Here is a 27,808-nt window from a genome sequence, read left to right on the forward strand (position 1 = left end):
ACATACTTTTTGTACTGTACTATGTGATGCGCGGGAGCGCGCATCGAATAGTACAGAACGGAGCCATACACAACGGACCGTGTATGGGCTCCTTTAGTTTTAATTATGTAGTGAGGGACAAGATTTGTTTCTGTTTGTACACATATTTTAGAGTTGGCAGCCACAAGCACTGGTTTTCTTTGTTATACTGTATTTACCATAATTCATTTGAATTGGCCCTAGACCACCAACCCAAGGCACCGCTGCAAGGGTCTTAAGGCACCAATCTCTTTATCATCTAACAGATTGTTTGTTGCTAAGAAACAGAAATAATTTTGTCACAAACTGCTGCATTAAATTTTGTGTTATCAAATGCTCTGTTTCTGGACTTCCTTGCCAGTGGCAGTTGCAGAGGTGAGACTGCAGCACAGTCCAATATTCAAAAAGGGGAGCCACATTTAATGTCACCCCAAGCATCACTGTCCTGGACTCACTGGCAGTGACTCCCCCTCTTTGAATTTTGGACTGTGCTGGAGTCTGTAACTGCCACTGACAGGGAAGTCCAGGAACAGAGCATTTTGTACCTAATGGAATGGGTCATGTTGGAGGGTATGACATTATAGCCTTTAATGTTTTCTTCTCAAGGACTTTCATTTCTGGTCTGCTGCCTGGAGTGTTGTTTGTATGTCTTTAGCTGATGTTTTTTCTTGCATAACATAGTAGACATGTTGCTCCATAGTTCGACCAATAGTACCAATGGCCCTCACTATGGGGGAAATTTACTAAGATGGGAGTTCTGTTTCACATGGGACGTTGCTATTTTATTCTCGTCTTATATGACGTGTCCGTGGGTAACCGAAACACTGCCATCTGCAGTGCAACTACATCTCTTTCACAGACACAAAGGCAATCCCACATACAGTAACACAGAGGCAATCACATTGTAGCAGACTATCTTTTGCAGCTTTTGCTTTGAGTGGGCTTAGCCAATATATATCTTTTCTCCTGGACGTCACACAGAATAATCCAATTATCCTGAAGTACCTATGTACAAGTTGTCTGGAGGGAAAAAAAGGATGACACTGGTGGTATAGTCAATTCAGAATGGATTGTCAATTCCATTCTGAATTGACTATACCACCAGTGTCATCGTTCCAATTGCGACTCATAATGTCTCACCAGAGTTTTATTTTCATTGTTTATGTGTAAACATTACACCCTAAGAGGTGTTTTTATGACAATTTTTACTGAGGTTGTAATAAATACCATTTTGATCAAAATTGTTGTGATATATTAGTGCCCTCTGAAACCCCACTTTCTTTCTTCATATATATATATATATATATATATATATATATATATATATATATATATATATATATATAGTAGATGGGGGCACTCCAATAGGACACCGCAATGAAACACAGTTATACACACAAACGTCCGGTGCCCGCTAATGCGCAGCGCTGCAGCTGCTAAATACAAGATTCCGGGGGGATAGCGGCACTCGGTTGAAGGAAGACTCCACACTCAGGTAATAGTCACCAACGTTTCTGGGATCTCAATCCCCTTTATCAAGGTGCACCTTGATAAAGGGGATTGAGATCCCAGAAACGTTGGTGACTATTACCTGAGTGTGGAGTCTTCCTTCAACCGAGTGCCGCTATCCCCCCGGAATCTTATATATATATATATATATATATATATTAAAAAAAAAATATATATATATATATATAGTAGAAAGCAATTGCGTGGCACTCTGGATACTTTCTCTCATGAATAAACGGCAGACACTGTAGTCATTTTCAACGTTTCATTTCTTTATAGAAATTTCGTCAGGATACATGTAAGAACAAAACAATTTTATAAAAAAAGAAAAAACAAAACAAATATAAAACATTACACACAACAAGTACAAAAATATCCAGCAAAATGTTTCAAGGGGTATGTTACTGGTAATAAATAGATACATGTAATGAAAAACAGTGCATTTACCCGTAGTCAAAATTTCCAAATAGGTACATGATGTATATATAAACAAGAAGAAAAATACAATGTCGATAAATATACAAACAAGTATTTAGGCAGGAACAGTATCTGGCCCAATGGGTACAATCAACCAAATATATAATGTATACCCAGCTGTCATGCTGCGAGAGGAGGGGAAATGTTTGGAAAAATAATGCATACGGTTCCAAAAGTATAAACTGAAGCCAAAGGGCATGAAGAGAGTAATCTATTTATTACCAGTAACATACCCCTTGAAACATTTTGCTGGATATTTTTGTACTTGTTGTGTGTAATGTTTTATATTTTTTGACTGTATATAAACAAGACCTGATAAAATTAAAAAAAGAGAAACTGTTAAAAGTGGAAAAAGATTATGATAATCACCAAGTTTATCGATGGTTATCAGGAAATAACAGTGAGAATAATCGACACCCTTTCTTCCGCCGTCATAGAACTCAAAGGACGGCATTTGATACAGACACCTTCACTGAAGGTCCAAGCACTGCTAGTGAAGGAGAGAGTAAACGGAGTCGACGCAGAGGCCCCTCTGTCCCTTTAGGGGTTCTTACACGCAAAAAGAGCAAAGGAGACCTACCAGACGTGGAGGACAAAATGGTCAGCAGAGGAAAGAAACCGCCAGCAGGTCAGAAGAAGTAGTTTTTAATTTATCTAGTTATGAATTAAGCAAAAATGAATTGAGTTTATTGGCCAAAGGCCTATCATTTGTTCCATCGGAACAATTTAATGATTTGAGATGGGACATTGAGAAACAACAGTTACATCGTAAACTCAAATTGAAAGAACATTTCTTTAATAAACCTGCCCCTCCACCTGTTAGTACGTCGACCATGTCAGCTGTGAAATTACCAGACAAGCTAAGACAGTTTAAACCACCTTCCAAGTTTGATCCTCTCTCTAATAATGCAGTGATCAAGACTTTTATGAAAATGATTGACAAAGATGTTAAGAACAGTGTCAACACTTCTCACAAAGTACCCTCTAATTTGTCAATGGAGGGAAGAAAGGCACTCCATGCTTTGAGATCGAATGACTTCCTAATTGTATTGTTTTACAGGACATTGAGGACTATAAAAAGGAAATCTTTCGTCAACTTGAGGAACCTGGTGTGTATACTAGACTGAATGGGGATCCGACTGTTGTGTTTACAAGAGAACTTAAGGAACTGCTTATTCTTGCGAGAGATGCACGTTTAATTACTGATGAGATGTTTGATATTCTGATTCCTCCATTTCCCTTGGTTCCCTTAATGTATATGTTACCTAAAATACACAAGGGTACAAACCCCCCACCTGGTCGGCCGATCATATCGGCGAGGGGGAGTCTGCTACAACCCACCTCTGTATTCCTTTATACCATTTTACAGCCCCTGGTTCAGAATCACCCCAATTTTCTATTGGATACTACCTACATTGTTGAATAAATTGTGTATGTTGCAATGCAGATTGGATGATGTTTGGTTAATCACCGCCGATGTAACCAGTTTGTATACGGTGATACCGCATCAAGTTGGTTTACACTAGGTTCGGAGATTATTATCATCAAGTGATACTTTTGATGGTGCACAGGTTGATATTCTACTGTTACATTTAGAAATAATACTGACAAAAAAAAATTTCATTTTTGATGGGCGGTTCTACCTCCAGACACGTGGGTGTGCCATGGGGGCGGCGGTGTCACCGGCCTATGCCAACTCCTACATGTTTGAGGTAGAAAAAGCCATATTTTTTTCCGATGTCTCTATTTCAGGTAACATCCTGTTTTATACCAGATTCATCGATGATCTCATGATGATCTGGGGAGGCTCGGATGTGGAATTCAATGAATTAATTAACATGCATAATCAAAGTGATAGCCCAGTGAAACTTACGTTTAAGATGGACCGCCTCTCCGTGGACTTCTTGGACGTAAGGATCACCAATTTGAATGGTCAATTACATACTACTGTCTATACCAAAGACACAAATAGAAATTCTTTCCTGCACAGTACCAGCTGCCACCCTAAAAATTTCAAATATAGCTTACCCTATTCCCAGATGTTACGTCTGCGACGTATTAATGACAATTCTGAAACAGCTTCAGATCAGATTGATGTATTAATCTCCCGATTTATCGAGAGGGGATACAATAAGTCTGATCTATTACAAACCAAAAAGAAAGTTCTTGATATACTGAGGGAAGTGTTATTAAAGAAAAATCCACCTAAAACTTTGTCAAAAAAATTACCATGGGTGAATCAGTATAACTGTCAGTCTAACTTGGTTATCAAAAACACCCGCAGACATTGGCCGATTATACAGGCAGACCCAGATTTGGGGTTAACCGATACACAAATCATGCCCTGTTATTCAAGACCCAAAAACCTGAGGGACTTATTAGTTAAAGCAGACATGACTAAAAAGAAAACCATTAATCCAAAAAATTTCCTGTCACAAAATCGCCCAGGTTGCTACAAATGTCCTTGCACTACATGCAAATATTTGTTAACAGGTGATACCTTTACGCATAATGGCGTAATGTATCGGATAAAAGAACATTTTACTTGTGAATCCACACATGTGGTTTATCAATTAATTTGCCCGTGTGGCCTTGCTTACATCGGCAAGACGGTGTGTAAATTTAAAGATCGCATGACAGCTCACCGGTCAGTGATCAGGGGTGCTATTGAAAAAGGTGGGAGTGATCAACCAGTGGCTCGCCATTGGGTTGAAGCATGGCACAATCTACATGGATTAAATATCGTATGATAGATTGGGTGGCCCCGTCTCTGCGTGGCGGAGATAGGAATGCTGCGTTGCTTCGATTAGAGACCTCCTGGATACACCGACTTAAAGTAATTTCCCCAGGTGGTTTGAAAGAAAATATGACACTATCCTGCTTTAAATAATTATTAGCAGAAGTAGATGTTGTGCATTAATTACTCTCTTCATGCCCTTTGGCTTCAGTTTATACTTTTGGAAACGTATGCATTATTTTTCCAAACATTTCCCCTCCTCTCGCAGCATGACAGCTGGGTATACATTATATATTTGGTTGATTGTTCCCATTGGGCCAGATACTGTTCCTGCCTAAATACTTGTTTGTATATTTATCGACATTGTATTTTTCTTCTTGTTTATATATACATCATGTACCTATTTGGAAATTTTGACTACGGATAAATGCACTGTTTTTCATTACATGTTTCTATTTATTACCAGTAACATACCCCTTGAAACATTTTGCTGGATATTTTTGTACTTGTTGTGTGTAATGTTTTATATTTTTTCAAACTCCCATTGTTTTAGCTGCAGCACTGACAACTGGGCTTGATCGAGTTAAAATCCCGGCGCAAGTGAAGGGCTAGCGTGGTGTGGTCTCCATGACAACACACCTGAGGCACCCGAACGAGCGCCGAGGAGAGGCTTGATGACGTCATGTGTCTGTGCACGCAGCGCGGGAATCGGGAGCTAACTGCACATTTGTGATTGGTGTTTGCTGGTATATAAGGTAAAATTGTTTTGTTCTTACATGTATCCTGACGAAATTTCTATAAAGAAATGAAACGTTGAAAATGACTACAGTGTCTGCCGTTTATTCATGAGAGAAAGTATCCAGAGTGCCACGCAATTGCTGTCTACTATCTATCCTTGTTTGGAAGTGGGGGCACCGGATCAAGTATCCCATAACTTGCACAGTGCCGGGTCATTTTTCTACTATATTGTAACGCTGTCTTCAACACTGCGTATATGTAATCAGTTTAGGTGCCTCCACCCCAAGCTTTGGTGTTAAAAGATAAGTATAGAAATATAGGTATGTATATTTCAATAGGGCGTGCTTGGGGAGCCGCCCTTGGAATTAGCAGTAAAAATAACGTTATCTACATCACAATAATATTATGCATATGTACCTTTGAAATTCCACACAGCACATACAGGTTAAAAAACTGGCAAAACACCACAACAATGCTTTATTTTACTGGAACTGAAGAATTTTTAGTCCAACTCACTCCGACATCAGTAACATCTCCTTTAACTGCAAAAATTATACATTAGTAGTACATGACCAATAACACATTTGATTACATACCAAATAGTATTTTTTCAATTTAAATGTTTGCTTACCACCACCCCAACCAACAATAAAGGTTAGAGAAATGACCATAAATTATTATTGCGCAATAATATGGATTTTACCCAGTGTACACAATAGAATAACAGAAACCCTTAAGCGCTTTGGTTATTTTGTAGTAGTTCTAAATAATGTTCTCTAATAGATTCTTAGCTGTTAAAATCCCCCTCCTGAGTCCTGTAAGGTAAGGGGTTGCTAATGAATAGTGGAAACTAAATTCCCCACCTGAGTCCTGTAAGGTGAGGGGGTGGATAATAAATAGTGGAAGGAAACTTTCTCAAGAATTTATAATCCTCTCTCTAGTAATAGGCTGCCAAGGAATATGGAAAGAAGTTAACAATCTGTTCCCTCTGTTAAAATGAAAAAACTTCTCTAGGTTGCTTCCTTTGGTTTAATGATTGCAGTTTCTCACTGGGTTAGGATATATCAGCTTTGTCTCCCTGAAGTATAGATTGGAAACAATGTATTTGTAATCCCTGAAGAGAAATTAAAGATGTTACAGTAACTTGTGTAGATTGACCTTTTGTATCCACTTAGATGTTAAGCATGACTTTCTGCTGACTGCTTTCCCATAGGTATTCTGGACAGAATTAATTAACCATTGCATAACACTTCAGCTACTCTGTGTAGTCAGTTTCCTCAGCAATATTGTACCAAATAATTATTATCTATAAGGAGCTCAAGTAAGAAAGGTGACTGAGTATAGTAGACTGAATTCTTGTCCTGGTATAGAGACTGTAGTTAACACTGTACTTGCTGCGAACTTTGCTTCCAGATATACTGAATGTCACTCCCACCTGAGGTAGAAAGGGCTGTGACTTCCTCACTCTACTAAATGGGCTGATGGAAGATGGTAGGGATCTTTCTACTTTAGTACATCCTTAGGCTTTAAGGGAAGTGTATAGGCTGCAGAATGCATTACTGTCTCTGGCAATCCCTGTCTCCCTGTACTTTTCTGTATGAGTTACGCTGGCTCAGTGTATTAGGCTGGGAATTCCTCCTCCCAGTTTGGGAGGATAGGAGGGTCTGGAGCTGCACTACACTGTGTAATTAGCTGGGGTTTGTCTGAGCAGGGATATGGCTGATTTCTGTTCTGTTATATGTGGCCGGGTTCTAGGCGAGTCAGGGACAGCATAAGACTCACCACTCCCTCTGGTGCCGCCTTGGTCAGCACGGATCGGCTTTTCACCTGAAATGGCACCGGAGCTGCTGCTGCCTGTAATGGCGCCGCCCCTGTAACGATGCGGCCCGCCCCTTTCACTGACGAGGCTCACTCCCTCCTGTTGATGGTGCCGTCCACCTCTGACGCTGGCCGCCGGACTCTGCCCACAGTTAGACACCAGGACTGCCGCTGCCTATCGATGCCGCTCAGCGGTTACAGAGGTGAGACCCGCCCAGCTCCAAACTCTCGGTGCGGTCTGGTATTGCAGCTGCCGGAGCCCCGCCGCCTGTCTTCAGCGTCTGGATAGCGGGACCAGTTTCAGGTACACCACCTTTCTCTCACCCAGCACCGCTGTCCGCCCTGCCCGCTGCGTAGCTCTGCAGTCAGTAATCTCCTCAGGCACTCTCAACAACTCTCCCTGCTCTCCCTTATATGCATTCCATTTGAGCGGGCAACTGCTCCCCAGGGCACACGCGCACCCCAACTTTATTTAACCCATAGGTGGGCATACAATAATCACTTTTAAGTTTCTCCCCCAATAACAGGGATAATGGTACAGTCTGCCAAGATCTGCCCTAGAGTAGACTATTCCATTTGTCCAGTAGTAAGGGATGTTCCCGTTTACTCTGCATTTAGCTCCTTTATTAGAGAAATTCTCTCTTAGGCATATATCAATCTCCAGCAAAAGGATCCTACTAGTCCTTTTGGATTATGTTAATCCATTTGGGTTATATTAACCCTTCCAGTATTTTCTCGGTGAGGAGGCATATACACCTGCAGTCTCTTCCTCACACACAACTATTTTATGTCCTCCAATAAAGTCCAAGGCAATTTAATCCACTACTACATTTCTACTATATTTGTATACATCTTACTAGTACAACATTAACCATTTGTACAATTCTCTTTTACTTATATATATATGAATGGGTATTACATTTCTCCCCCTGGCGATCAAATTTGCAATATTCTTTAACATGTGCAAATCTGATCTCCACTTACAGTTCTAAGAATATACTTCTTAATTACCAACAATTTGAATACATTAAATGTTTACTGCCAGATTCCCGAAATATGGCCAGGAATATACAATATTTGGGTGTACCACCCTATTAACAACAGTAGGACATCCCAATTTATCATATGTTAGTATTCGGGGAGGTCTACGTACTCGGGCTGGTAGAGGAAGTTCGCTTAGATCATCAGTTACAGAAATGTCACTCCCCCAACTCTCATCCGGAAATACGTAGTTTTCAATTAATTCTGGCTCTCTGTTTATGGCCTGCGGAGTTCCTGTATCTGTTTTTTTTTTAAAGTTCAATTCCCACGTGGATGCTGGATTTGTATTTCCATCTTGGTAGAAATACCCCATTTCTGTGTCAGTCTCATCATCTCCGGCCTCTTCAGTTACCGGACCAACAGAAGAGGTAATTTTATTTTCTTTAGCAGGAATTGGTGCTGATTCAAGACTCTCTTTATCCACACTGGAAGGAAACACAATATCCTGAGTAATAGGTAATAGATGTTGACGATGGTAGGTGAGTATAGGTCCATCTGCATTTTCAGGGGCAATTTGATAAACCGGGATGTCAGGAAGTTTCTGTAACACTCTATAAGGAAGTTCTCTCCACCAATTGGCCAATTTCCGTTTCCGCGGACTGCCCAATCGCTTGAGAAGGACTCGATCCCCCGGCATTAAGATATGCTCCTTTACTTTTCTATCATACAGCTCTTTATTCTTTTCGTTTTGTTGTCGTGCGGATTCCTTAGCAATATTATACGCCTTATTGAGTTCCTTTCTCAAATTACCAACATACTTTGAATGGGAAGGGGCTTTGATAGTAGTGGGAGAGGTGCCCAGGCTAATGTCAATAGGAAGTCTTGCCTCTCTTCCAAACATTAGCAAATAGGGGGAGTACCCGGTGGCTTCATTTCGTGTACAATTGTATGCATGGACTAGATGACATATATATTTTTTCCATTTAAGTTTCTGACTGTGATCAAGAGTTCCCAGCATATTTAGTAAGGTTCTATTAAATCGCTCAGGTTGTGGGTCTCCTTGGGGGTGATATGGTGTAGTTCTTGATTTCTTTATCCCACAAAGCAAGCACAACTCCTTAATCAGATGACTCTCGAAGTCAGGTCCTCTATCAGTGTGGATGCGAGCAGGTAGTCCATAATGTACAAAAAACTTCTCCCACAATGTATTAGCCACAGTAAGGGATTTCTGGTCGGTAGTTACAAAAGCTTGTGCATACCTAGTGAAATGGTCAGTGATGACAAGTATGTTACTATCTTGTCCCGTAGGACTTTCTAAAGAGAGGAAGTCAATGCATACTAGATCCATCGGACCGGAACTCTGTAGACTGACCATCCCAGCAGCATGTTGGGGCAAAGTTTTGCGTAGGACACAATTTCGGCAATTTTGGCAATAATTTTCAATGTCCTTGTTCATTAACGGCCAATATACCCTATCAGCAATCAAATGTTTAGTTTTCTCAAAACCCAGGTGTCCATGTTGGTCATGAAGTGCTTTCAACACTATAGGTACCAGTTCAGATGGTAACACTAATTGTTCTTTAACCATACCCCTGGGCTTTAATGTTCGTCGGTACAGTATTCCCTGTTTGACAACTAAGTTTCTTCTTTGTCTACACAACACTTTGTACTTCAAGGTCACTGGACATGGAACTGACGACAATTTCGGCTTTTGATATAGTCTCAACATGGCCCCTATCTCAGTGTCATCATTCTGTAATTTACGCATCTGTTCTTTGGACCATTTGGGTAAGTCTCTCATCTCATCCTGGGTGATCCAACAATACATCAGGGGTAGAGCCTTTCCAGAAGCTCCAAGTGCACTAACTTGTTCTGGCAAGTGCTGGTGCATGTAGGACACTTGATGACATAACCCTTGTAATGCAGGAGCTGGTAATTCTATCCAGTCATCATTTTCACTGATAATGTCTGGTTGAGGTAACCGAGATAATGCATCAGCATCAATATTATTGATACCGGGCTTGTATTTCAGACTAAAATTGTAATTGGATAAAGCCGCAAGCCACCTATGCCCTGTAGCGTCAAGTTTAGCAGTGGAATTTAGGTACGTTAACGGGTTATTGTCCGTATGCACTGTGAAAGTAACTCCATATAAATAGTCATGGAACTTTTCCACCACCGTCCACTTTAGAGCAAGAAATTCGAGTTTATGCACTGGATAGTTCTTCTCACTAGATGACAAACTTCGACTAACATAAGCGACTGGTCGTAGGAGCTGGTCTTGCCATTGGTAAAGCACTCCTCCAATACCATCCATGGATGCATCTATGTGGACTTCGTAAGGTAAATCTGGATTTGCATAGGCTAATACTGGGGAGTGAGTCAGAAGATATTTCAAGCTGTTAAAAGCCTCTTCACATGAAGCCATCCAACGTTCTCCAAACTCTTCTTGGGGCTTGTAATAATTTTTCTGGGTCTTTCGTTGTTTTCCTACTGGAGGGTATCCCTTTGTTAGCTCCGTGAGGGGACGGGCAATCTTTGAATACTGTGGAACAAACCGCCGGTAATATCCACTGAATCCCAGAAAGGAACGCAGATCCTTCAATTTCACTGGTCTAGGCCACTCTTGCACTGCCACTATTTTATCAGGGTCCGTGGCGACGCCTTCTCTGCTGACTACGTGCCCCAAATACTTGACGGTGGTCTGGCATAGCCGGCACTTGTCGATGGAAAGTTTCAATCCCTTTCGTTGTAGTCGCTCTAATACTTTCAGTAGCCGGAAGTTGTGCTCTTCCAATGTTTTTCCAAATACAATAACGTCATCAAGGTACACCAGCACTTCCCTATAGCACATGTCGCCAATAACTTTCTCCATAGTTCGTTGGAACGTGGCTGGAGCACCTTTAATGCCTTGGGGCATCTTGAGAAACTCAAAGAAACCGATTGGACATATAAATGCTGTTTTAGCGCAGTCATCAGGATGCATGGGAATTTGATAATATCCAGATCTCAAATCGAGCACCGAGAACCATTGGCTCCCTTGAAGGCAATCAAGGGCTTCTTCAACTTTTGGCACTGTATACTGGTCTTCAATTGTGCGATTATTAAGAGTCCGGTAGTCTATGCATAGTCGTATATCTCCATTCTTTTTCCTAGCCACTACAATAGGAGACGCATAAGGACTCTGTGATTCTGCGATGACATGGTTCTCAAGGAGATATTTTAGATGGAGACGTACATCTTCAAAATCGGCTGGGGCCAGCCTTCTGGACCTCTCTCTAAACGGTGTATCATCATTCAATCGGATCCGGTGCTCTACTCCCGTAACTGCTCCTAGATCCCACTCACTTAATGAGAAAACCGACTCCAGTGCTTTCAATTTGTTGATAAGCTGCTCTCTGTCTTGATAAGAGATGTCGCTTCCATCAAAGCATTCGACTATTCTTTCTTGGAAGGTAACTCTGCGATCTTCAGAATGACTGAGGTTTTCTTGATAGGCCATAGAGTTAAAGGAGTTGGCATCTCTTTCTGAGGAAAGGTAATTCACTTTATCTTGATTTAGACACCAATTAGACAAGGTTTTGTATAGGTGAGAATTTGTGCCCACAATCACAGAAACTACGTCTTGCCCAGATGGAGAGTCAGGACACACTAAGGCCAAAAAAGGTACTGGAGGTTGGGGTTCTGTGGTGTTGTCCAAGAATTGAATATGAGTGGTCACATACCCCAAATATGGGTATTTTTGATTACTTAGCCCCCAAATCACTAAGCCATCGATAGGATTTATTGGTATTTTAGTCAGATGTTTATAATACCAACTCTCAAAGATGATCGATACTTGTGACCCACTATCCAATAAGACGTTACAATAATGTCCATTTACTAACGCTGGGACCATGGGGGCTTCTCCAACAATACCTCCTTGACACAGCTTAGTCCATGTAATACTCCCCATTGCTACCATCTCAGTTAATTGGGAGTCCGTGCGGGGTTCACCGACGTCCCTTGCAAGTTTTCCGAATGAGTAGATGTCCTGGGTTCAGTAGGATTCATCCTTCTATTGTATCCTCCCCTTTGAGTGCATTCAAAACTACGATGGCCTAACTGTCCACAACTGTAGCAAGTGAACTGTCCTTGGTTATCAGATCTCCTATGGTACCCTCGTCCACGATTCATAGATAACCCTGACGTCCGAGGAGTGCTTTGCGCATGTATGGCAATGAGTTGATCTAGCTTTTTATTTTGTTCTTCCATGAGGTTATACAGTCTATCATTCATTGGGGGTTCTTCCGGGGTTGGCAGTACAACTTTGACCCTCTTAAGACTTTTATCTCTATTTTCAATTTGTACTTCCTCGAGTTTCACCTCTTTAATTAATTCACTGAGGGTAGGAACTGGAACTTTGGACAGACTACATCGAAGCCTCTGGGCTACTGGGTTAGAGGTCAGTGCTCCCCTCAACACATATTTCATTCTCTTCCCATCAATCTCCTCTTCCTTAATTCCTCCTTTTTCTAGTAATTTATACAGGATTTTATCAATTCTGTAAATATAGGTAGTGAGAGTTTCGTTTGGCTCTTGGTATGTGTGGTTCAATCGAGATAGGATGTCTCCTACATCCTCTAGAGTGCCAAAAGAATAGTCAAGGGCTTCAAAATAGTCTTTCAGGGATGCTTGACTGTTGCTCCTTCGGGTAGCTTGAATGATGCCCATGGCGGGACCCCGAAGGCTTTCCACAATACGTTGTTTTTTTACATGTTCTGGGCATCTCCATTCCTCCGAATGTTGAGTAGCAGCCTCTCTCCAAGCCTCATATCCCTCCTCTCCAGTAGGTATCGGAAATATCCCAGAAAAAATTCGTAATCTTCGATATCCACCTTCATAGTGCCATCTTTCCATCTGACTAACAACTCTATCCATCATAGCATCTACCGGGGGCTCCAGCACCTGCTCCCTGGTACTATTTATCTCAGAGTTAGGTTCCTTATTCCGTAATCCATCTCCAGTGGCACTTCCTACATGGTCTACAGTTATCTCTCGCTGATATTCAATGGGAACATCGGGCCATAGTAGCTTCCACCGCCTTTCAGGTAGTTGTGATATTATAATATGGGCGGGGATCAAGTTTCGGTCCAACTTATTTAAATTGGTGATCAATACTGTAATCACTTCCCCCGTATCTCCGGTCTGTTTATCAATTAACTTGGGTCTCTTTAACCCATTTATTTTATCCACTCCCGTCAATATTTCTTCATCAGACATGTCATCAAAAGAACCCTCAATCCCAAAGCTGCATTCCATATCCAGTCCATGATCTTGACTCCACCTCTGTATATCGTGTTTGCTGACGCTTTCCATTGCCGCAGCTGGATCTCAGCAGTGCCTCCAATATGTAACGCTGTCTTCAACACTGCGTATATGTAATCAGTTTAGGTGCCTCCACCCCAAGCTTTGGTGTTAAAAGATAAGTATAGAAATATAGGTATGTATATTTCAATAGGGCGTGCTTGGGGAGCCGCCCTTGGAATTAGCAGTAAAAATAACGTTATCTACATCACAATAATATTATGCATATGTACCTTTGAAATTCCACACAGCACATACAGGTTAAAAAACTGGCAAAACACCACAACAATGCTTTATTTTACTGGAACTGAAGAATTTTTAGTCCAAATCACTCCGACATCAGTAACATCTCCTTTAACTGCAAAAATTATACATTAGTAGTACATGACCAATAACACATTTGATTACATACCAAATAGTATTTTTTCAATTTAAATGTTTGCTTACCACCACCCCAACCAACAATAAAGGTTAGAGAAATGACCATAAATTATTATTGCGCAATAATATGGATTTTACCCAGTGTACACAATAGAATAACAGAAACCCTTAAGCGCTTTGGTTATTTTGTAGTAGTTCTAAATAATGTTCTCTAATAGATTCTTAGCTGTTAAAATCCCCCTCCTGAGTCCTGTAAGGTAAGGGGTTGCTAATGAATAGTGGAAACTAAATTCCCCACCTGAGTCCTGTAAGGTGAGGGGGTGGAGAATAAATAGTGGAAGGAAACTTTCTCAAGAATTTATAATCCTCTCTCTAGTAATAGGCTGCCAAGGAATATGGAAAGAAGTTAACAATCTGTTCCCTCTGTTAAAATGAAAAAACTTCTCTAGGTTGCTTCCTTTGGTTTAATGATTGCAGTTTCTCACTGGGGGCGGGATGCTATATAGCAGAAATGCGGTAAAAACCCCGTTTTCGGGGTTTCTACCGCATTTCTATATGCTATATGGCGCCTCCGCAGTGTCAGCGCTGCGGAGGGAATCGCCAGCTAAAGCTGGCGAATCCCTGCAGAAGCCTATGGGCTTCTTACCGCAGCGCTGTTTGAGGGATCCGTCACGGATCCCTCCCAGCGTGCCCTGCGGCCGGCGCCGGGGTCTGCGCATGCGCAGATGGACTCCCGGGTCACAGACCCGGAAGTCCAGCGCCGGCACCGCATCGCAAGGGACAGCTCTTACCGCAAGAGCTGTCCCTTGCATGAATAACGGCATATGTTATAGCATATGCCGTTATTAAAAATGCGATGTCCGGCGAAGGGGGGCCGCGGATGTTATAACATCCCGCCCTGGGTTAGGATATATCAGCTTTGTCTCCCTGAAGTATAGATTGGAAACAATGTATTTGTAATCCCTGAAGAGAAATTAAAGATGTTACAGTAACTTGTGTAGATTGACCTTTTGTATCCACTTAGATGTTAAGCATGACTTTCTGCTGACTGCTTTCCCATAGGTATTCTGGACAGAATTAATTAACCATTGCATAACACTTCAGCTACTCTGTGTAGTCAGTTTCCTCAGCAATATTGTACCAAATAATTATTATCTATAAGGAGCTCAAGTAAGAAAGGTGACTGAGTATAGTAGACTGAATTCTTGTCCTGGTATAGAGACTGTAGTTAACACTGTACTTGCTGCGAACTTTGCTTCCAGATATACTGAATGTCACTCCCACCTGAGGTAGAAAGGGCTGTGACTTCCTCACTCTACTAAATGGGCTGATGGAAGATGGTAGGGATCTTTCTACTTTAGTACATCCTTAGGCTTTAAGGGAAGTGTATAGGCTGCAGAATGCATTACTGTCTCTGGCAATCCCTGTCTCCCTGTACTTTTCTGTATGAGTTACGCTGGCTCAGTGTATTAGGCTGGGAATTCCTCCTCCCAGTTTGGGAGGATAGGAGGGTCTGGAGCTGCACTACACTGTGTAATTAGCTGGGGTTTGTCTGAGCAGGGATATGGCTGATTTCTGTTCTGTTATATGTGGCCGGGTTCTAGGCGAGTCAGGGACAGCATAAGACTCACCACTCCCTCTGGTGCCGCCTTGGTCAGCACGGATCGGCTTTTCACCTGAAATGGCACCGGAGCTGCTGCTGCCTGTAATGGCGCCGCCCCTGTAACGATGCGGCCCGCCCCTTTCACTGACGAGGCTCACTCCCTCCTGTTGATGGTGCCGTCCACCTCTGACGCTGGCCGCCGGACTCTGCCCACAGTTAGACACCAGGACTGCCGCTGCCTATCGATGCCGCTCAGCGGTTACAGAGGTGAGACCCGCCCAGCTCCAAACTCTCGGTGCGGTCTGGTATTGCAGCTGCCGGAGCCCCGCCGCCTGTCTTCAGCGTCTGGATAGCGGGACCAGTTTCAGGTACACCACCTTTCTCTCACCCAGCACCGCTGTCCGCCCTGCCCGCTGCGTAGCTCTGCAGTCAGTAATCTCCTCAGGCACTCTCAACAACTCTCCCTGCTCTCCCTTATATGCATTCCATTTGAGCGGGCAACTGCTCCCCAGGGCACACGCGCACCCCAACTTTATTTAACCCATAGGTGGGCATACAATAATCACTTTTAAGTTTCTCCCCCAATAACAGGGATAATGGTACAGTCTGCCAAGATCTGCCCTAGAGTAGACTATTCCATTTGTCCAGTAGTAAGGGATGTTCCCGTTTACTCTGCATTTAGCTCCTTTATTAGAGAAATTCTCTCTTAGGCATATATCAATCTCCAGCAAAAGGATCCTACTAGTCCTTTTGGATTATGTTAATCCATTTGGGTTATATTAACCCTTCCAGTATTTTCTCGGTGAGGAGGCATATACACCTGCAGTCTCTTCCTCACACACAACTATTTTATGTCCTCCAATAAAGTCCAAGGCAATTTAATCCACTACTACATTTCTACTATATTTGTATACATCTTACTAGTACAACATTAACCATTTGTACAATTCTCTTTTACTTATATATATATGAATGGGTATTACAATATATATATATATATATATATATATACACAGTATATACTCCAACTCCTGCTTCCACACTCCAGAACACCCCGTGGGGATATGTGGCTCAGGTGCCCTCCTTAGGGTGTTGCTACCCATGCAATATGTAGCCAATAAAGAGGCAGCGCTCTGAGTCTTGTTTAAATTACTTGTGTATTATAAATCACTTGTGTATTAAACGCATCAACGTTTCTGGGAGAGTTTCCCCTTCATCAGGATACAGTGATACAAACCGTAAAAACTTACACAGTGTCTTATCCTGTGTGTCTTGCCGCCCGCAGCCCCACAACGTTTAGTCACGACCCAGATATCTGAATTCAGCAGACGTGACATCAGCGAGCCCAGCTGTGTTGCTATGGCTGTTAATATGGTATGCTCTGCACCTGTCCCTACAGCGGGGGGGCTGATTGGCCACTTGTAGTAGTAGGCGTTGTGCTACTACTGCCCATGCACTCCCTGTCTGTGAGGACAGCGTGCCCTCTGTGAGGAGACAGTGATCCTCCTGCGCTAGTGTGAGAAAATAAAAAGCTAACAAGACAGCGCTATCATAGCTTATCAGTGTGTCCTGAGCCCCAGCTCCAGCTGTATAATACCGGGGGGGGTTGTTTGATCATGCTGTGACCCACCTGTCTTGATAATAATGCCTATATGGCATTGAAACATCGAACTATGGCTTCATTGTCAATCAATGGTTTTGGGCCCCATAATGTAATTATTAAATATTTAACCCTTAATATAACGTTAAAATATATTTATATTTATAATAATAATTTTAATCTATGTATATAAAAGGCAAATTATTCCTCACCTCTCTGAGGTAAAGTTCCCCCCTGACCACTAGAGGCCACTTGACAGACCAAATTACTCCTTTAAAAAGTTAGCTAAATGCGTCGGTGAAGGACTCCTTACTAAGCGCATCTCCGCCCATGGTCTGGCACCTCTAATCCACCATTTATTACATCTGGCTGCTATCATCTCCAACCACCGCCTTCTAGTGAGGACATCCGACACATAGTGTACATTTCAAATCCTTTCCAAGTCCATCGAACTTCCCCCAGTGGACATTTGCCATCGGGGCTGCTACCACACTTCCATCCGCACAATTCTGAGGACAACAGGACGCTAACAATAGAGTTCCTTGCGATAACCTCCAGTGGTGAGATCCATATTTTTTTTCCAGTGCCAAAGCAACACTTATAGCGAGTGGATGTGTAAGCACACGCATCCAATCACATGGTAGGGTGTTGGTTTGGGAGTGGCGGGAAGGGGGTGTGCATTTGGCAGGCTACCATTTACCTGCTTGCTAGGCAGCGAATATATGCAGCCTAGCTAGCAGGTCTGAATCAGGCCCAAAGTGGCAGTTAGAGGGCAGAATTCTCTAATATCCACGGCTGCACATAGCCGGCTACCACAGACATAATTATCGCATATGCACTAACATATGTGATAATTATGGCAAAAGACAGCTCTTGTGTTAAGAGCTGCCCTTTGCGATCTGGCCGGGGATGTGCAGCGGGTCCCGGCGGCTTCCCTCCCTTACCCGGCCAGGTGCTGCTGCGGGGTGGGCACTCCTCCTGCACCCGGAAGAGGATTTACAGTGCAAAGAGGAGGAGGACACTGGTCCAGACAGCACAGAGCAGGAGCGTATATCTCTCCAGGGTATTGGAGCACTAAGTGGGGCTGGTGAGCAGTGGGGACCAGAGCGCTCCTTGTACTCTGTAAGAGATGTGCACTAATAAGCAGTTTTGCCTTTTATGCTGTTTAGTCAGTTGTTAGAGTTTTATCCTGCTATTATCACTTGTTAGTGTTTATTTTATGTTGTTATATTGTGATTTTAATGGTATTGGTGCACATTTGAGAAAAATATATACAGCGCTTTGGTTTGACTGAATAATCAACACTATCACATTTAAAAATTCACATACATTTATTAAACAATATAATAGACCTATAAAATAAAATAATTAAAGTACAGTATATAAAAAAATATTAGAGAATTCTCTAAAAAAAAAATATATATATATATATATATATATATATATATATATATATATATATATGTATATGTATGAATAATATTTTTGTTAGCGTAATGGCTGTTTTTTGTGAATTCTCTAATATTTTTTAAGATACTTTATTTATTTTATATGTCTATTATATTGTTTAATAAATGTACGGGAATTTTTAAATCTGGTAGTGTCGATTATTCAGTCAAACCCAAGCGCTGTATATATTTTTATTTTTTTATCCATTTTATTTGGGAGATTTACACACTCCCCATACAGCATCTATAGCTATACTTGTGGTTTTTATTCTCTTTTGCTTCCATTTTGGTGAATATTTGAACTTAGTATCATTCCTGACATATTGCTTAATTTAATTTATTTATTTACGTTATATTTTGTTATAGGTGAAATAGATATTCACATTGTTCTTTGTTGGTTCTGACTGTACATCCTCTGATATTCAATAAACAACCCTTTGTGTGCCAACATCTCTGTGAGAGATGCGCAAAATATCCGCTAAAAATGCCAAGGTCGCTCACATTTGATATGTAAATTCAAATTAAAAATGTTTTGTAAAAAAAAAAATTATATTTCCTATGTAAGGTACCGGTAACCATCACAGGTCATTATGATGAATAAAAATTTTGCTTGCCAATTTTCTCACCAATTTTGATAGATTCACTTGGCACTCAAAGAGTTACATCCAATAATCGATCCTCTTTATAGAGTTCGGTGTCTATGTACATTACCATTTGCTTTTCTCAGATAATCAGTGAGATGCTCCGCCTCCTCCGTTATCCGCTCCTCAATGCTGCGTTTCCCCATCCCGAAGTTACTCAGTGTTAACACGGAAAAGTTTCTTAATTCTTTCCACTTCTCACCATTACTGAATATCATCTCTACAGGATAAAATAAGATAGTAGATTATCTATGGGGTAATACACCAACTAACTGATATTATAGGGATATTAAGGTGCCCATACCCAGGTCCATTTTGGCCTGTTTTCATCCAATTCGGACGGATCGGACCAATAAAGCAGATGAAAACTGGTCAAATGGGAGGTGTTTGCACGTTTCCGTGCATATTGGATCCTGTAGTTTATATTCTAATCTGCTATAACCCCCTTTTCATTACTGAGACCATTGCGGTGTCGTACGTTTCAGTTTCTTCTCCAAATATTTTATTGTCCATACAATTAATGAAGACCTACAGTCTCACATACAGAAGAAATTCCCGCACCAGTTTAAATGATTTTTGTATGTAGAAATTAGTTCTCTCTTATTTCATATTTCATCAGGGATTAATGCCCAAATTACAAACTTGAGAGGTGCTACCCAATACTTTAAACAAATTCCACTACTCCACAAAAAAAAAAAAAGTAATATATGGGTGCACTTATGTTATCCTTTATCACAGTATTAATTTAAAAATTAACTTTTATTAACCCCTTCATGACAGAGCCAGTTTGTGCCTTCATGACAGAGCCCTTTTTTTCAAATCTGACATGTCTCACTTAAGTGGGGATAACTTTTTTTTGCTTTTACTTATCCCAGTGATTTTGAGATTGTTTTCTCGTGACACATTGTACTTCAAGTTAGTGGTAAATTTTGGTCGATACAGTCTGTGTTTTTTTGTGAAAAATACCAAAATATCGTGAAAAAATGGAAAATTTAGCAATATGCAAAATGTTAAATTTTCTGCTTGTGAGACAAATAATCATACCACTCAAAATAGTTAATAACTAACATAGACCATATGTCTACTTTATGTTGCCATCATTATTTCAACCCCCTTTTCATTTTTTTGGACACTAGGAGGCTTCAAATATGACTAGCAAATTCTCAAATTTTCAAGAAAATTTCAAACACTGATTTTTTTAGGGACCAGTTCAGTTCTGATGTGACTTTGAGGGACTTGTATGTGAGACACCCCCATAAATGATGCCATTTCAAAAACTGCACCCCTCACAGTATTCAAAACAGCATTTTGGAAGTTTGTTAACCCTTTAGGTGTTTCACAGGAATTAAAACAAAGTGTAGGTGAAATTTCAAAATTTCTTTTTTTTTGCAGAGTTTCAATTTTAATACATTTTTCTAACAAATACAGTAGATTTTACTAGAGAAATGTGACTAAAAATTGATTCCCCCAATTCTTGTGTTTTCAAAAATATCCTATATGTGGCCCTAGTGTGCACGTTGACCAAACCACAGGCTTCATAATAGAAGGAGCACCTACTTGATTTTGGAGCCTCCTTTTTATGAGATTTTTTTTTAGGCACCATGTAGGTTTCTAGGCACCATAAGTGCTAAAAGTTAGGAACCTTCCCCACAAGTCACCCCATTTTGCAATCTACACCCCTCAGGGAATTCATCTAGGGGTATAGTGTACATTTCAAACCCCCAGGGGTTTCACCAATTTTGGTACAACTGGGATGTGAAAATGGAAAATTACATTTTTTTACACAAACATGCAGTTCTGGCTCAAAATTTTTCATTTTCACAAGGAATGAAGGAGACAAAGCACCCCAAAATCTGTGCCCCAATTTCTCCCGAGTACGGCAATGCCTCACATGTGACCAAAAAATACCAGTGGGGCGCATAGCAGGACTCAGAAGGGAAGGAGTGATTTTTGGATTTGGCAGCACAGATTTTGGTGGAATGAATGGTGGGTGCCATGTTGCATTAGCAAGACTCCCAAAGCACCAATACAGTGGAACCCCCCCACAAGTCACCCCATTTTGCAAAGTACACCCCTCAGGGAATTCATCTAGGGGTATAGTGTACATTTCAAACCCCCAGGGGTTTCACCAATTTTGATACAACTGGGATGTGAAAATGGAAAATTACATTTTTTTACACAAACATGCAGTTCTGGCTCAAAATTTTTCATTTTCACAAGGAATGAAGGAGACAAAGCACCCCAAAATCTGTGCCCCAATTTCTCCCGAGTACGGCAATGCCTCACATGTGACCAAAAAATACCAGTTGGGTGCATGGCAGGACTCAGAAGGGAAGGAGTGATTTTTGGATTTTGCAGCACAGATTTTGGTGGAATGAATGGTGGGTGCTATGTTGCACCAATACAGTGGAACCCCCCCACAAGTCACCCCATTTTGCAAAGTACACCCCTCAGGGAATTCATCTAGGGGTATAGTGTACATTTCAAACCCCCAGGGGTTTCACCAATTTTGGTACAACTGGGATGTGAAAATGGAAAATTACATTTTTTTACACAAACATGCAGTTCTGGCTCAAAATTTTTCATTTTCACAAGGAATGAAGGAGACAAAGCACCCCAAAATCTGTGCCCCAATTTCTCCCGAGTACGGCAATGCCTCACATGTGACCAAAAAATACCAGTGGGGCGCATGGCAGGACTCAGAAGGGAAGGAGTGATTTTTGGATTTGGCAGCACAGATTTTGGTGGAATGAATGGTGGGTGCCATGTTGCATTAGCAAGACTCCCAAAGCACCAATACAGTGGAACCCCCCCACAAGTCACCCCATTTTGCAAAGTACACCCCTCAGGGAATTCATCTAGGGGTATAGTGTACATTTCAAACCCCCAGGGGTTTCACCAATTTTGGTACAACTGGGATGTGAAAATGGAAAATTAAATTTTTTCACACAAACATGCAGTTCTGGCTCAAAATTTTTCATTTTCACAAGGAATGAAGGAGACAAAGCACCCCAAAATCTGTGCCCCAATTTCTCCCGAGTACGGCAATGCCTCACATGTGACCAAAAAATACCAGTGGGGCGCATGGCAGGACTCAGAAGGGAAGGAGTGATTTTTGGATTTGGCAGCACAGATTTTGGTGGAATGAATGGTGGGTGCCATGTTGCATTAGCAAGACTCCCAAAGCACCAATACAGTGGAACCCCCCCACAAGTCACCCCATTTTGCAAAGTACACCCCTCAGGGAATTCATCTAGGGGTATAGTGTACATTTCAAACCCCCAGGGGTTTCACCAATTTTGGTACAACTGGGATGTGAAAATGGAAAATTACATTTTTTTACACAAACATGCAGTTCTGGCTCAAAATTTTTCATTTTCACAAGGAATGAAGGAGACAAAGCACCCCAAAATCTGTGCCCCAATTTCTCCCGAGTACGGCAATGCCTCACATGTGACCAAAAAATACCAGTGGGGCGCATGGCAGGACTCAGAAGGGAAGGAGTGATTTTTGGATTTGGCAGCACAGATTTTGGTGGAATGAATGGTGGGTGCCATGTTGCATTAGCAAGACTCCCAAAGCACCAATACAGTGGAACCCCTCCACAAGTCACCCCATTTTGCAAAGTACACCCCTCAGGGAATTCATCTAGGGGTATAGTGTACATTTCAAACCCCCAGGGGTTTCACCAATTTTGATACAACTGGGCAGTGAAAATGAAAAATTACATTTTTTTACACAAAAATGCAGTTCTGGCTCAAAATTTTTCATTTTCACAAGGAATGAAGGAGACAAAGCACCCCAAAATCTGTGCCCCAATTTCTCCCGAGTACGGCAATGCCTCACATGTGACCAAAAAATACCAGTTGGGCGCATGGCAGGACTCAGAAGGGAAGGAGTGATTTTTGGATTTGGCAGCACAGATTTTGGTGGAATGAATGGTGGGTGCCATGTTGCATTAGCAAGACTCCCAAAGCACCAATAGAGTGGAACCCCCCCACAAGTCACCCCATTTTGCAAAGTACACCCCTCAGGGAATTCATCTAGGGGTATAGTGTACATTTCAAACCCCCAGGGGTTTCACCAATTTTGATACAACTGGGCAGTGAAAATGAAAAATTACATTTTTTTACACAAAAATGCAGTTCTGGCTCAAAATTTTTCATTTTCACAAGGAATGAAGGAGACAAAGCACCCCAAAATCTGTGCCCCAATTTCTCCCGAGTACGGCAATGCCTCACATGTGACCAAAAAATACCAGTTGGGCGCATGGCAGGACTCAGAAGGGAAGGAGTGATTTTTGGATTTGGCAGCACAGATTTTGGTGGAATGAATGGTGGGTGCCATGTTGCATTAGCAAGACTCCCAAAGCACCAATACAGTGGAACCCCCCCACAAGTCACCCCATTTTGCAAAGTACACCCCTCAGGGAATTCATCTAGGGGTATAGTGTACATTTCAAACCCCCAGTGGTTTCACCAATTTTGATACAACTGGGCAGTGAAAATGAAAAATTACATTTTTTTACACAAAAATGCAGTTCTGGCTCAAAATTTTTCATTTTCACAAGGAATGAAGGAGACAAAGCACCCCAAAATCTGTGCCCCAATTTCTCCCGAGTACGGCAATGCCTCACATGTGACCAAAAAATACCAGTTGGGCGCATGGCAGGACTCAGAAGGGAAGGAGTGATTTTTGGATTTGGCAGCACAGATTTTGGTGGAATGAATGGTGGGTGCTATGTTGCATTACCAATACAGTGGAACCCCCCCACAAGTGACCCCATTTTGCAAACTACACCCCTCAGGGAATTCATCTAGGGGTATAGTGTACATTTCAAACCCCCAGGGGTTTCACCAATTTTGGTACAACTGGGCTGTGAAAATGAAAAATTACATTTTTTTACACAAAAATGCAGTTCTGGCTCAAAATTTTTCATTTTCACAAGGAATGAAGGAGACAAAGCACCCCAAAATCTGTGCCCCAATTTCTCCCGAGTACGGCAATGCCTCACATGTGACCAAAAAATACCAGTTGGGCGCATGGCAGGACTCAGAAGGGAAGGAGTGATTTTTGGATTTGGCAGCACAGATTTTGGTGGAATGAATGGTGGGTGCTATGTTGCATTACCAATACAGTGGAACCCCCCCACAAGTGACCCCATTTTGCAAACTACACCCCTCAGGGAATTCATCTAGGGGTATAGTGTACATTTCAAACCCCCAGGGGTTTCACCAATTTTGGTACAACTGGGCTGTGAAAATGAAAAATTACATTTTTTTACACAAAAATGTACTTCTGGCTCAAAATTTTTCATTTTCACAAGGAATGAAGGAGACAAAGCACCCCAAAATCTGTGCCCCCATTTCTCCAGAGTACGGCAATGCCTCACATGTGACCAAAAAATACCAGTTGGGTGCATGGCAGGACTCAGAAGGGAAGGAGTGATTTTTGGATTTTGCAGCTCAGATTCTGGTGGAATGAATGGTGGGTGCTATGTGGCATTAGCAAGACCCCCGATGCACGGTGAAATGATGAACCTAATAATCCATCGATGTGTGGTATATTTTGAAACACTCCTTTATACATAGGCCGGGTTTGTCGGGGCAAGTTTCACAGTGGAAAATAGTTTCCTTTCTTATTCCCTTTTTATAGCAAACTTTGCACCTTTTTTGTGTCCTGCCCTTTCTTGCAGTGGAGGGGATTTCGTTGGGAAAATGCTGCCCTGGTACAATACGGGGGCCAGTACTAGAAGTACTGGGGCCCTCTGCCTGCTGGTTCCCAAATATTAGGCCCTTTATGACTTCCTCTTGAAAGTGCATAAATGTCCCCCTCTGGCCGGTAGAACGGAATAGCACGTAAGCGTTTTACAGTGCCATCTGGATGATATACACGGCCAGCTTCTTGTACCAGATATTTGTTTTCCGCAGGGCACTGTACGGCTTCAGTACCTGATCTGAAAGATCCACTCCGCCCATGTACTTATTGTAATCTAGGATACAATTTGGTTTTGAGGTGTGGGTACTGGTACCTCGTACAGGGATGGAGGTGGTACTGTCTCCATGAATTGTTGTCAGTATAAGGACATCCCTCTTGTCCTTATATTTGACCAACAACATATTTTCGGTGCATATTCCCCTGCTTTCACCCCTTCTCATTACTTGGGCAATGTGCGTTTTGGGGAGGCCTCTTTGGTTCTTGCGCACAGTACCGCAAGCTGCTGTACCTCTTGAACCAAGGGCCTTAAACAGGGGGATGCTGGTGTAAAAGTTATCCACATAGAGGTGATAACCCTTATCCAGGAAGGGGTGCATTAAATCCCAGACAATTTTGCCACTAACACCTACGAGGGAGGGGGGGCATTCTGGCGGTTCAATTCTTGAATCCTTCCCTTCATATACCCTAAACTTGTGGGTGTACCCTGTGGTGCTTTCACACAGCTTATACATTTTTATGCCATACCTTGCCCTCTTACTGGGAAGGTACTGACGGAATTTAACCCTTCCTTTAAAATGTATAAGGGACTCGTCAATACAAATAAATTTTTCAGGGATGTATAGCTCTGCAAATTTGGCACTGAAATGATCAATGACCGGCCTGACTTTGAATAGCCGGTCAAAGGTGGGATCATCTCTGGGTGGGCACTGTGCATTATCGGTGTAATGTATAAATTTATGGATTGCCTCAAAACGAGTCCGAGTCATGGCCATACGGTAAAATGGGGTGCTGTACAGAACATCTGTACTCCAATATTGCCTAATTTGTGGCTTTTTTACTATGCCCATATGAAACACCAGACCCCAAAACGTCATCATCTCTACTGCATCTACAGGGGTCCACCTAGCAAATGATGACGTGGGGTTTTGAGCAATAAACTGCTGGGCATATAAATTAGTTTGGTCCACCATTAAATTTATAAAATCATCAGAGAAAAATAATTTGAAAAAGTCAATTTCTCTGAGACCTGTGGAATCAAATTGGATTCCTGGCATGGCCAAAAACTCAGGAACCTGGGGCTCAAAATTGTCTGGTGGTGGGGTCCATACGAGATCAATTATTGGGGGGGGGGTCTCAGCTGCTCTACGGGGGCGTCTTTGAGGGGGTCCCTCATCACCAGAGGAGGAAGAGGAGCTTAAGACGAATCCTTCAAATTCCCCGCTTGCCTCACTGGCTGTGTCAGAATCAGAGGCAAGCATGGCATATGCCTCCTCCACTGAATACATTCTTCTGGATGACTGGGATGACATTTGGGATGACATTTGGGATGACATTTTTATTTTTGTGTTACTGGTAGTGAAATGTTTCAACACGTGTATAGTGTAGGGGGGGGTACAAACTTTATTTCAACCCGGGGGGTATGTAGTGTGTTGTGTGTATGTAGTGCAGAACAAAAAAAATACTTTATACAAAAAAAAAAAAATGAAGGGGTTAAAAAAAAAAAAATTGAAGGGGTTAAAAAAAAAAAAATTGAAGGGGTTAAAAAAACAAAAAAAAAGGTCCTGCGCCAAAAATTGAGCACAGATGTTGGTCAGTAACGTCTGTCACTGAACAGCGCTCAAAGGCAACAGGAATTTGATCAAAAAAAAAAAAAATAGATCAACCCTGTGCCGAAAAAGCTGATCAGTGATGTACGTCACTGATCAGCGCACAGTGGCCACAGGACACCCACAAAATCACAGTGTGTGTAAAAAAAAAATTTAAAAAAGACCACACAGCACCCACAAAAAAAAAAAAAAGGTGATCAGTGATGCGACACTGATTACCAGTGAGGGGCAGCAGGTGCACAACCTTTGGTGCAACTGGCAGCAACTGACAGGTATATATAAAAAAAAAAAACCTCTGCACCCCCAAAAAGTTGCTGATCACCTCAGATATAGTGATCAGCACAAAAGGCGGGGGTAGCAGACACAAAATATACACTCTCTATCACTCTCTGTCACTATCTCTCTCTATCTCTCACTATCTATCACTATCTATCACTATCTATCACACTGCAGCAGCAGCACTGACAGTTATATGTATAAAAAAAAACCTGCACCCCCAAAAAGGGGGGGTAGCAGACACAAAATATACACTCTCTATCACTCTCTGTCACTATCTCTCTCTATCTCTCTATCTCTCACTATCTATCACTATCTATCACTATGACACTGCAGCAGCAGCACTGACAGTTATATATATAAAAAAAAAACCTGCACCCCCAAAAAAGGGGGGGTAGCAGACACAAATCTCTCTATCTCTCACTATCTATTACTATCTATCACTATCTCTCACTATCTATCACTATCTATCACTATGACACTGCAGCAGCAGCGACAGTTATTTATATATAAAAAAACCCTGCACCCCCAAAAAGGGGGGGTAGCAGACACAAAATATAGCTCTCTCTGTCACTATCTCTCTATCTCTCTCTATCTCTCTCTCTATCTCTCTATCTCTCTATCACACTGCAGCAGCAGCAGGAAGTCTCAGGAAGTCAGATCCAGGAAGCGTCCAGCACGCTACAAGCAG

At 41.8% G+C, this 27,808-nt stretch overlaps 2 protein-coding genes across 2 annotated transcripts in view; one reads left to right on the forward strand and one right to left on the reverse strand.

Moving 5' to 3' along the window:
* LOC146035967 (cytochrome P450 2F2-like) overlaps positions 1-27,808 on the reverse strand; it is a 51,545-nt gene that overhangs the window by 11,648 nt on the left and 12,089 nt on the right. The window contains exon 4 of the mRNA XM_083159695.1: positions 19,368-19,517. Coding sequence (XP_083015821.1) covers positions 19,368-19,517 — 150 coding nt within the window. The remainder of the gene's footprint in view (positions 1-19,367; positions 19,518-27,808) is intronic.
* Positions 2,446-4,754, forward strand: LOC146036452 (uncharacterized). The gene is made up of 2 exons (XM_083160449.1): positions 2,446-2,632; positions 3,065-4,754. The coding sequence occupies exon 2, from the start codon at positions 3,669-3,671 to the stop codon at positions 4,752-4,754; it is 1,086 nt and encodes a 361-aa protein (XP_083016575.1). The 5' UTR covers positions 2,446-2,632; positions 3,065-3,668.

This window comes from Crinia signifera, chromosome 9 (assembly GCF_055691185.1).
Source record: "Crinia signifera chromosome 9, ASM5569118v1, whole genome shotgun sequence".
Classification (NCBI taxonomy): Eukaryota; Metazoa; Chordata; class Amphibia; order Anura; family Myobatrachidae; genus Crinia; species Crinia signifera.

Excerpts from the sequence above, each read along its gene's own strand:
- LOC146036452 (XM_083160449.1), top strand. The coding sequence starts at position 3,669 with ATGGGGGCGGCGGTGTCACCGGCCTATGCCAACTCCTACATGTTTGAG.